The sequence below is a fragment of the Ahaetulla prasina genome, chromosome 3 (assembly GCF_028640845.1).
Source record: "Ahaetulla prasina isolate Xishuangbanna chromosome 3, ASM2864084v1, whole genome shotgun sequence".
NCBI classification, from domain to species: Eukaryota; Metazoa; Chordata; class Lepidosauria; order Squamata; family Colubridae; genus Ahaetulla; species Ahaetulla prasina.
Window position 1 is genome coordinate 191436099 of NC_080541.1, and position 11491 is coordinate 191447589.

At 37.5% G+C, this 11491-nt stretch overlaps 1 protein-coding gene across 1 annotated transcript; it reads right to left on the reverse strand.

Annotated features, from left to right (window-relative positions):
- Positions 1–491: 491 nt before the first annotated feature.
- EDEM2 (ER degradation enhancing alpha-mannosidase like protein 2) lies at positions 492–11278 on the reverse strand. Its single transcript, XM_058178703.1, has 11 exons — positions 11088–11278; positions 8079–8189; positions 6766–6805; positions 6357–6462; positions 5619–5744; positions 4240–4451; positions 3872–4013; positions 3077–3201; positions 2542–2686; positions 1583–1704; positions 492–1041 (listed from the first exon to the last, which is right to left on the reverse strand). Exons 1-11 carry the CDS (start codon positions 11192–11194, stop codon positions 547–549), a joined length of 1731 nt encoding a protein of 576 aa, XP_058034686.1. The 5' UTR covers positions 11195–11278; the 3' UTR covers positions 492–546.
- Between the last annotated feature and the right edge of the window lie 213 nt (positions 11279–11491).

An 11491-nucleotide genomic window follows, 5' to 3' on the forward strand; every position in this document is an offset into this window, starting at 1 on the left:
CAAGGATTATAAATCCTTCCATTCCCCATTATCCTGTCAGAGCGGAAGAAGCTTCTTGGATGAGAAGTGAAATGTCTTCAAAAGAAAAAAACAAAGTCCAGTTGCCTCCTGAAAAACCACCTTTGGGACAACCATGATTTGGATGACTGAGAATCTCTACAGATCCATAATTGACTGAAAGAACACCCTTGCTATCACTCCTCAAATGTTATTGAAGCAGCCCAGAATAAATGTTTAAACAACACCATCACAGCGCTTACCTTACAGCACTACCAATAACCCAGACATCTTTGTCTTTTATTTCCCTTGGTTTAGAAAAATAAAACTAGGAATGCAGTAGGAATCAGGGCCTAGTAAAATCAGAAAATACTTTAACTTATTTTTCATTTTCAAATACTTTTGCTTTCCAAAGTGGACCCACATTAACAAAATGTATCCTACAGATTCCTGTGGCATTGTGTTGTGTACTCCCAGAGAAACAGTGACCAAAATGCAAATAAAATTCAAGTTTAGTGATTTCAACACATCTGAATTTCAGAAAAGAAATCATGCATTGTCAAAGAAAACCTGTCCCATAACAGCTAGTTTTGAGTTGAATGATTGACTGGGGCAGCTCAGTAATGGAACCATCCTTTTTTCTTTCTGGCCTGAGCCTGCTTGTCTCTTGTAATCTTCAGAGGAAATATCAGTAGAATCTTTTTGTCTTTTTCCCATTTTCTCTGAAGTTCTTGTGAAAGGAAACTTACTCTTATTCAAAGAGTAGAATTCCCTCATTAAGTTTTCAACCTCCCATTGTTCTTCTTTTTGGTTCCGGCAACAATGCAGGGCAGCAGGATCTATAGGATGGGCTTCTGTGTTGAAAATATATCCCCCAGCATCAAGAATGCATTCTCCATATGGTGTCAGTAAGACATCAAAGGATGATCCATTGTTATGAATGAAGTTATCACGGTCAAACAGTAGATACAGATATTTCACTGTTTCAGCCAAGAAGAAGGACTCCATACGGTTATCTAATCTGTGATCTCTTAGGTCTTTGATCTTAAAAATAAAAACAAAGAAGTGGTTATGTTGAGATGTGAAAACTTGCCATATAGCACTAACATCTTACCAAATGATTGAAGCCAGTGGTGGAATTCAATTTTTTTACTACCGGTTTTGTGGGCGTGGCTTGGTGGGTGTGGTATGGCTTGGTGGGCGTGGCTTGGGTGGGCATGGCAGGGGAAGGATACTGCAAAATCCCCATTCCCACCCCACTCCAGGGGAAGGATATTGCAAAATCTCCATTCCCACTCCACTCTGGGGCCAGCCATAGGTGGTATTTGCCTGTTCTCCGAACCACTCAAAATTTCCGAAACCAGTTCTCCAGAACCCGTCAGAACCTGCTGGATTTCACCCGGGATTGAAGTTGGATTAATGGCCAATTTCTGGGGCAATTCTGGTATTTCTACAGTAGAATCAGAATTCAAATTGCTTATGTACTACAGAAGAAACAAGTAAGATGCTTTTGCTGGTAACAAGGAAGGCTTGCAATGAATAAACTGACCCCCCCTACAAAAAAAGTTTGGAAGAAACACTTAACTGTTGCAAAGCCACATTCAACTTTGCTGATTTTTTCTATCGACTCCACCACATCTCTGCCCAGCTCTAAAAGAGTTGGATCTTGCGTAGCTCGATACAGATACATTGCGCTCTCTATTAGTTCTGCAAAGCCACAGACAAAAGAAATGAAAGTTACTTTCCTGAATATGTACTGAATGTACATATAATACATATAATAGCCAGTTTGGTATAGGTGTTAAAGTGCTGTCCTAGAAACCAAGAGATTGTGAGTTCTAGTACTGCCTTAGAGGCATGAAAGTTGGTTGGGTGACTTTGGGGTAGTTAGTCTTTCTCAGCCCAACTCACCTCATAGAATTGTTTTTGTGGGGAAAATAGGATGAGGACCAGTATCATGTACGTTTGCTGCTTTGAGTTACTTATAAAGTAGTAAAAGCAGGATTAAAAAAACCCCTAAATAAATATAGTATATAATGCCTAAAATGCTAATTGCTCAGTCTTATAAACACAGTTCAACACAAAATTATTCAGTATAGTGCTTTCTTACTAGCTAAAGCTTGATAGAAAGGAGCACATTTTCATTTATGCACTTTTCACCTTATTATTCAGTTATTCAGTATAAGTGAAAAGCTTATACCTTGAGCCAGATGAGAATAAATCTATTTGAGCCATTTGGGCTTTGTTCACTTGGCTTTCTATAAATTTGATAGAAAAAATTCTTTGGGCCACTTAAATGTAAAGTATAGCATCAATATTATGGTCTAAGCCAAATCAGGTTAGTACCCTGGAATTTACTCAGGAATTCCAGAACTATTGACTAGATTGATAATATAAAATAAACATTCTGGAAGAAGGTAGTAACAGAATATTTCTACATTGCTGTCAAAAATGTCCACATTGTCACCAAGAAGTTGAGGCTACTTTGAGGAAGACTTGCCTTTTTAGTGTAAGAGAATGTATTTCTAACATGTTCATATTTACCAGGTCGAAGGGGGTATCCCTCACGCTTTTCAACTGTGTAGCCCTGAGGGATATTGTAGAACTCAGGCAGCCCACCAAACTGCTTCCAAACAGTGTAATAATTGAGAAATGTTCGCATTGCACTATCTATGTCTCCAATAAGGCTCTGGGAAAAACAAATATGTAATATATACTTTTTCCTTTAGCAAATAAAACAGCTACACATTACGATCTCCCGAGATTATGAATGATGGCATCTGAAAGCAAATTAGGATTTTTAAAAATTGTCAAAAGACATACTTAGATATTTGGGTTTAACAGCTTTTTTAAAATAATTAATTTCTAGTCAAAAATACTTCCATTGGATTCTTCATGAGAAAAGCAGGGCAGAGTTTGGTAGAAAGGCAACAGACATCTGCATTATAATTGTAAAATTAATATTTATGTTTAAGTTAAATTACTCAATTTATATTTAGAACACAATCTACAGCATTAGACACTCTAATAATATTTATTTATATATATATATGCTAATGAAGTTTAGAGCAATTGTTACCTGTAAGCCAGGCCAGTAAGCCTCCAAAGATTGAAAAACTGGCATTGAGACAGTTCCTTTGTACATTTGAACCCAGAGATACCAATCATCAAATTTAGTGTAGTTTTTTATAGCTTTGTTATAATCTAGAGTGAAAGTAAAGGTAAAACCAATGACAACTATTGGGTAATTCTAAAATTAAGTTTCAGAAGTGAAAACGTTCGTATTCTCTATTCATACATATTCTAATTTCTATTTGAATTTCTAGAAACATTTAATAAATAAATATTTTATTATACATCTGTTCAATGTATCTTATGATAAAATGGAATATACATTAAATATTTAATGTGCAATCTTCCTTTTATGCTTAAACAAAAGAACAGTAGCATAAGGAATATCCAAAATTAGTATAAAATCTGCTCACTAACCAGAAATTTTCAAGACAGATGCTATTCTAGGAAGGAGAGGACAAAACACAAAATATCTTTAAAGCTGATATATGTAAGGAAGATTGGGTTAAGTAAGTTATATAGTGAATGTAAATATTTGTGTCCCTGAGGTTTATGTACATAAATCTTAGTGAAGGTATCTTATAAGAGGCTAAGGCAGAATGTTTACCCTGAATGTTTAAAAGGCTTAAATGGCCAATAACTGGAAATAGGGGAAGAATGACTGAAGGAGAAGACATAAGGACTGAGTAAGGAATAATGAGAAACATATTCTTTTCCTAGTTTTGTCTTTGGTTTCTTATTCGATAGTGTATTGCACTAAAAAATAACTTGAAGTACATATCACATAACCATAGGAACTCACCTAGAAACATGGACATCAGCTCCTCATCCTGCAGCAGAATGGCCCCTTTAACAAGGTATTCAAAGTAGGAATCTACTCCTGCTCCGATCCCAGCATCCTGGGCTACCCATTTGGCAGTAATCACATCAATGTGATTACCTACCTGAAGGAAAAGATCAGTTATTAAAGGTTTGGGTAAGATTAACATGGCCTTGCATTTCCTTTCCATTCAGCAAAAATAGTGTTTTGCTAATCAATGCAAGCTTAAAAAAAATCTAATATGAAATACAAATGATTCACTTGTAGCCCTTTAAACAGCATTTTCATTTTGCCACTGTAATCCTTAAGAATTAAATCTTGGTTTAGAATCGTGGGTTTGGGTTACTCACCAAGCCAATATCAGACCGATTTTTCCAGAGGGTCTTAAGAGCCCTTCTGGCAACATCTTCAAATACTGTGTCCCCTGTAAGATAACTTAAAGTAGCAAATTCCACTATAAATGTACCAATCCCAGCAGTACAAGTAACTGGTGTCTCTCCTGGATTTACTCCATGTAGTAAATTCACTGTTCCATATGGCATTCCAGTTGGAGTCTGAAAGGCTTCAAAACAAAGTTTTGAATATTATTAAATATTTACAGGGCTTGAAAAGGTATTATCAAGGCCAACTTTCTACCCTATGACAGAATTAAATGCACCACAATATATTTTATAAAGCCATCACACTGGCCCCAAAAATACAGGCTGCTATTAATCAAGGCAAGATGCACTCTGTTTTCACAGATTGTCGTGTCCCACTCCTCCGCTGACGGTCGGGTCAGGGAAATCCGAATCAGGCGTGCCTCTGCAGCTCTGCCAAAGTCCTAGCAAAGTTCTCAAGGCAGGCAGGAGACCAGGAAGTGACTTCAGCAATATAAGGTAGACTTTGCCTGACTCAGAGAATGCCAGAAAGCAGATCCTTTATATAGGCCATGGGGTGTGGCTCCATGACTCAGCACTTATCCAGGCCTGCCCCTCCATTCCTTCTGCACCTAAATTTTCACCCTCTTTTAGGAGGGAAAAAAAGTGAGTCTTATACTCCGAAAAATACAGTAGTCCCTTGCTTTCACCAAAGAAAAGCCAAGGCAGGTTTTAGTTTCCGCCAACAAATCAGATGAATTAAATGTAAAATATTCATACAACGTGGTGGTGTGTATGTGGGGATAACTGGTTTCTTCCAAAATTAACACTTATGTATTTATTCATCACTTTAAGTGCTACTATGGTGCAGTCAAAGATCACTGGAAAGGCAAGGAGATTTTTTTATCCCCTAAGTTATTTAACTACAAAGTAATAATGCTATTATCTTGACCCACTTTCCACCAAGCTTAGCTTTGTCTAGGGTTGGATGCAGCTGATGAGTTGCCCATCCTGCTGTAGGTGATTGATACTTTTAATCACAATTATAAAGCTACTCTAGAACAGGACTGAAAGAACAGACTTGATATGCAATACCTACCGTACAACTATTTAACCCATTTATAAACATAGCAGATATGTCAGTCCATGCCAACTTTTAGTAAGTTTTTTCAGTATACTGAGGGCCACAATTCTTGTTTTTCAAACAATGAGATGGCCATCTCTATTTGGCACCCAGTGAACTATTGGGAAACTTTAGGAGTTTCTGGTATGTGTTACTCACAACTCTATTCTATTCATGTAGCATGTAGCCTACTATGGGGGGAGGGGGAACGACACAAGAAATGATAAGCTTCAGCAAGAATGCTCACCTGGCAAAAGTTTTCGAGCAGCATCCTCTGCCATCCTTAAGAGGGGGCCAGAACACGGCCATCCTGCTTCTACTTTAACACCAGCCTTCTTTGACAGCAAATGAGCAGATAAGAGGCCACCAACCACTACAAATACAGATCAAGGTTGTTTGTGGATTGTGCCAAGGACAAAGGTTATACATCCAGCTGACTTTCAGTTTTGTCTTGGCATATTCAAATGAACCAAAGAGGTAGTGAGGCCTGCAAAAGTCCCTTGCTTTTCAATAAGGATAGAAGAGCAAGGTATTCAATTCTACTTTTCTGAGGTGATTTTAGCTCAACAACAATTTTTCCTTTGATAAAAAAATAAAGGATTTTTTAAATGAAAAAATTGAAATTTCATTATGTTTATTCGAAAGCCATATATAAAGAACAAGCATTTTGAAAAATCAGACAAAGGTAAAAGCAATTTACTAGTTTAGACCAAAGATTTATAACAAGCCTCCATCCCTAAATTGGTATCCACCATATGTGCTGGAATTTTCTCCCATAATCCAATAGCTGTGCTGCCTAACCATTATGGAAATTGAATCTAAAATATCTGATAGACACCAAGTTTGAGAAGGCTGCTGGCTGTTTATGGTAGGCGATGAAAACTGTGCTCTTATTAGTTAGGGAAGTTTTAGAATCTTCTTTTAGAATCTATATTGCAAATCAGAGATAATCCATATTATTTTGCAAGATTCTTTGCCAACTCACCTCTGATATTGGTTTCAAAGACAGAAGCATTTACATCAATATCAAAATTTATGCCCTCCTGCAACACACTAACAACTCTCTGGAATTCAGAGACATTCCCCAAAATCTGGAAAAAAAATAATGATTTGTAAGACATAATCTTATTAAAGGACGAGAAGAAAATATTACAAGATACAAAACACTGCACAGCAATAATCCATCTTTTCATAATCAGGGATTGAATGTGACATCTAACTCCTTCATGCTTTCAAGACACAAACCATCAAAATGTATGGAAAATGTATCATTCTTAATCTCCCAAATGGAGAAACAGAAACAACAAGCATGGAGAACAAAAGCTATCCTTTGCTATCTAAGGATATGTGTAGAAAATGAATGAATGAAAAATGAAGTTATTATCAACACTTACTAGCAGTGTATCCAGGGCATCAATCAATGTGAGAGAAAAACTGAAAAAGAAACCATGAGGAAAAAAAAGCAATAGCATGAGGGAAGGGGACATGTCAACCATAAGTAACAAGATACATACACATTTTAATCTTAACTATGTCAGAAAAAATCCACTTGTTGCATGAATAAATTTTAAACTGTTTTGATATGCCCAACTTTCTAAATAAGAAATCATAGAGCTCTCTGAGATTACCTCACAATAAAAGTACATTTTTACAAATAACGTTCATGTATGAAAGTATACACTTGAAGTTGTTGTTAATACACCTGTCAATGCATTACAGGTAGACTCATATCATAAACAAATACTACATATTCACTGCACATAAAAGCTGGAATAACTGGCTTGGACACTGTCCATGATAGGATTAAAAGGCCTTTACATAATGAATGTTGTTCTGTGTCATATTCACAGATTATCTCAGCCACCCAGGCTGCTTCTGCTTTACTGGATTTATATACCTTCTTTCTTTCAGAACCCTGTATAATCCTATAGAAAGGGCATATGTAATAGCATCTCCAATTTCCCCCCAAATATCCTGTGAGGGAGGTTAGCCTGAGAGAGTGAATGGCAAAGTCAACCAGTAAGCTTCCATGGCTGAGGATGGATTTAAACCTGGGTGTTTCTAATCCATTCCAGAGTAGCTTTTCATAGCTGAAGCTATACAACTATATATACAGCTATATTAATAAGATAATCTCTTGTTTTCATTGCAGTTCTATGTGGTTCGTAGCTTAATATCAGCTTCCCCTAACCTAGATGTTTTCTAGGTGTGAGTAACTTTGACTTTCAGGATTCTGCAGGCAACATGGTTGTTGCTAAAAACCTTGGAACTGAAATCTATAAATTGGTCCAGGTTGAAAAAGGCTAGTCTAAATTTTCTCTGAGAAGACGTGACTATGTTGTTTTCTCTGCCGCAAGCCCCAATTTCTTTTCTATAGGAATATAGTCTGAGAACCACCTATGGTCCCCCCCAAAGGAAAATGATTAAACCAGGGGTGTCCAAATTTGGCAACTTTAAGATTTGTTGGCTTCAACTCCCATTCTGGAGTTGAATTCTGGGAGTTGAAGGCCACAAGTCTTAAAGTTCGGACACCCCTGGATTAGACAGACTAATGAAATTACTTAATTTAACATGCATGCAATTTAAAAGTAAATATGCCCTTTGGCTTGACAAAATTATAGACCCTGTCCTAGCAAGTTGAGATGTTCTCTAGCAAGCTGCTGGTTCAAAATTTCATAAGTGATCAATGATATTGATTTCCCAATACCTTCCCCAAGTGTCCTGCCCATCACATGTCAAAGGACGCAGCTCATCGTAGGGAAAGGCATTTACCAGATAGTTATCATAAGCATGATAAAACATGGATTTGACTCGGTCTCTAAGGAAGAAAAGAAAGATATAATTGTAACCTTACTGAACATGACTAATACAAAACATTGTTTTCCCTCAAAATGCTAGCATGCTTTCAGGGTTTCTAAGGACTTCATACTTAAAGATCAATTCAGATATAAAAGTCAACCACCTTACATGCACAACATAAAAGCTATATTGTATGTAATGAACAGTGTTTCAAACACTGCTATTCCTCATCATCTCATTTTCATATCACAAAACTAAGGGTAATGAAGAATTGTTCAGGACTACATTTAAATCAGAGATTCAGACACAATTAATACACAAATTGGGTTATTGAGAGGATTGCTACTGGAAGTGGAAGAGAAAGGAGCCTAAAGAGGAGTTACAAACCCATTTTATAGATTTATGCAAGTTATCCCTTCATTTGATATATTACAATAAAAATACAATCACTGTGCAAATTGATACATGTATTGGAATGCGTACAAGGGATTGGATTTTTTTGCTATATGATATATCTTTTAAATTAACAATTTCATTAACTTTTTAACATTGTTACATTTAATCCACTTTAACTGCTTAGTCAACAAATTATAATAGAGACTAAGTAAGAATAATTCGATTTAAAACAACATGGTTGATGTAGTAAGTACCCCTGATTAAGCTTCTCCTAGAATAAATTCAGCTTTTAAAATAGCATTTGCTGCAAGGTGTATGTATAAAACAGTGGTCACTTGGATGTGGCAACTCCATTCATAGAATAGAATTTTATTGGCCAAGTGTGACTGGACACACAAGGAACCCGTTCCAATCACTGAATTGGAAAAAAATACTAAGGACATTTTTAAGCAGAAAAAAAAATACTGTGGGCAAATTATCTCTCAAAGGCCTGCATGAACAAACATGTTTTTGTCATTTAAAATTCCACAAGGGGAATAGTTACACTTCTCTTGGGAATGAGTCCCACAGTTAAGATTCCCTCATCACAGAGATGTGACCTTCCTCTATCATGAAATATCAGATACGGGCTGCTGGATGGAAGCAAGAGTTACAATTATCTGTATCTCTTAGTTGCCATATGTTAGTTGTGTGAATTTTTGAAGTTCCTATCTAGTAACCTTGTCATGAATTACTCACGGTGGTAGGGTAACTTCCTTGCCCATTTTAAAGCAAAACATGCTTTTAACCAGCAAGGAAAAATAAGCTTTGCCCATCAGATAGGAAAACACTTTATGATATAATAGAATCTTAGCATTACAGATAGTCCTCGAGTTACGACCAAAGTTGAACCCAAAATCTTGCTAAGTGAAATATTTGTTGAGTGAGTTTTGCCCAATTTTACAACTTTCCTTGCCACCGTTGTTAAGGGAATTATTGCATTTGGTAAGTTAATGAAGTGAAACTGGATTCCTTTGCTTGTCAGAAGTTGCAAAAGGTGATCACATGACCCCAGGACACTGCAATTGTCATAAACTTGAACCAGTTGCCAAGCATCTGAATTTTGATCACATGACCATGGGGATGCTGCAATGGACATACGTGTGAAAAACGGTCAAAAGTCACTTTGTTTCAGTGCCGTTGTAACTTTGAATGGTCACTAAATGAATTGTTGTAAGTTGAGGACTACCTATATTATACTTTTGTACTCTTTCTATTTTTTTCTTCCTTTTTACTCCAATTTTTAATTTGTAAACCTTAAAGTCTCCATCAGTATCCTGCCAGATGTCTATTCTAGACATTGCCTTCTAGTTTCAGAAGACAAAATTAGATTTCAGGCAAAAAAAAAAGTTTTAACTGAATAGCAGCAGTATGAAGAGCTTGCTTTCATTGCACTTGTAAGCCTCCTGCAAACTGTAAGGAAATAGATATATTGAAATACTAGAATTAGTAGGAACTTATTTGTTTCTTGCAACATATATATATATATATATGTATGTATGTATGTATGATATATGATGATTTTGTTTCCTGTGACACTGACATATATATTATGCCCTTTGTAGTTATAACATGCCACATTGACTAATTTCCTGGACTGTTATTGGGGTCTGTTGTGAAGTATCTGTCAAACTATATGGTCCGAGCCTTATCTCTCTCTCCCCCCACCCCCAGAATGTATCAGATTGGAGATGCTAACACTCAATCTGCCTTGAGTTCTGTTTCCTTCACTCCAAGAGGTCAAGTGCTCAATTGTGAGAACAAAAGAAAGAGGCAATGATGCTCATTAAGAGGCTCTACCCTGTTCCAGGGGATATACAAACCAAATTCCAGGGATACACAAAACAAAGATGACAGAATTGGAGGTTTATGACATTCCTAAAGCATATAAAATTGTTTTTATAAAGAATATAAAAAAAGAGGCATTCAGATTCCCTCCCTGCATGTATCTTGTATGTGTTTGGAACAGCTAACCATTTAAGCTTGATCAAGATTAAATGCTAAATTATTCAAGCCTCTGTTTAATTTTCTTGATTGGCATTTATGAGCTTAAACATATTATTATTGGACCTTACACTACCATATGACAGACAGACTGGGATTTTTTCCCCCCTGTTAATCTCCATCTGGTTGACTATCTGAAAAGAGCTTTTCCCCAGTTTTTTTAAAAAAGGCTTTTGTGTCGTCATCTTTCTATCAGAATTAATTAACGGCCCGCCCACCCCCTCTTTGTAATATTGATTTCATTCCCTCTGTTAAGGGCGCTCACACACCTTTCTTGGCAACTTCCGAGAAACAACTGGGGAATTTACACAAGCGAAAGTTCAGCAGGTCCAGTTTTGCCCTTCAACAGAGGAGCACAAGGCGCTTTACAAATCCTGCCTGCCCTTAAAGCCGACGAAAGGATAACTCTGGGAGACCCGTTTCTTCGGGACGGTGGGGAAGCAGAGCTCCTGAACCCAGAGCCCCGCGCCCGGCTCACCTATAATGGTTGACGTCGACCTCTTTCCCGGCGGCAAGGGAGGGTTGCCCAGGCAAGTGCAGCACCCCCAACAAGAACCAGCCCAGCGAGTGGAGTGAGCGCAGCATCTACGAAGCGTTCGCTACCGAGGCTTCCGAATACACCGCTCCGCAGCCATCTAGAGAACTACCGAGCACACACTTCCGGGTTCCGCCTCCCATCCCTGGCCACACCCCCAGCTCTTTTTTTTCCGACGCTCCAATCAGGAGCATCGGCGTAGTAGGTGCTGGCGTTAGTGACGACGTAGGATGAGAGGATTGGCTGTTCTGTTACTTTGGCAATGCGGCTGCGCGAGAGAAGCTCGGCTGCAGCTGCTTAGTTTGAAGGGGGGGTCTTTATTTATTTATTTATTTATTTTGTCACAC

Excerpts from the sequence above, each read along its gene's own strand:
- EDEM2 (XM_058178703.1), bottom strand. The coding sequence starts at position 11,194 with ATGCTGCGCTCACTCCACTCGCTGGGCTGGTTCTTGTTGGGGGTGCTG. Across the intron at positions 5,745-6,356 it reads CTTTGAAACCAATATCAGAG|TGGTTGGTGGCCTCTTATCT; the intron begins GTGAGTTGGCAA and ends CTGTATTTGTAG. Across the intron at positions 4,014-4,239 it reads ATCGGTCTGATATTGGCTTG|GTAGGTAATCACATTGATGT; the intron begins GTGAGTAACCCA and ends CTTTTCCTTCAG.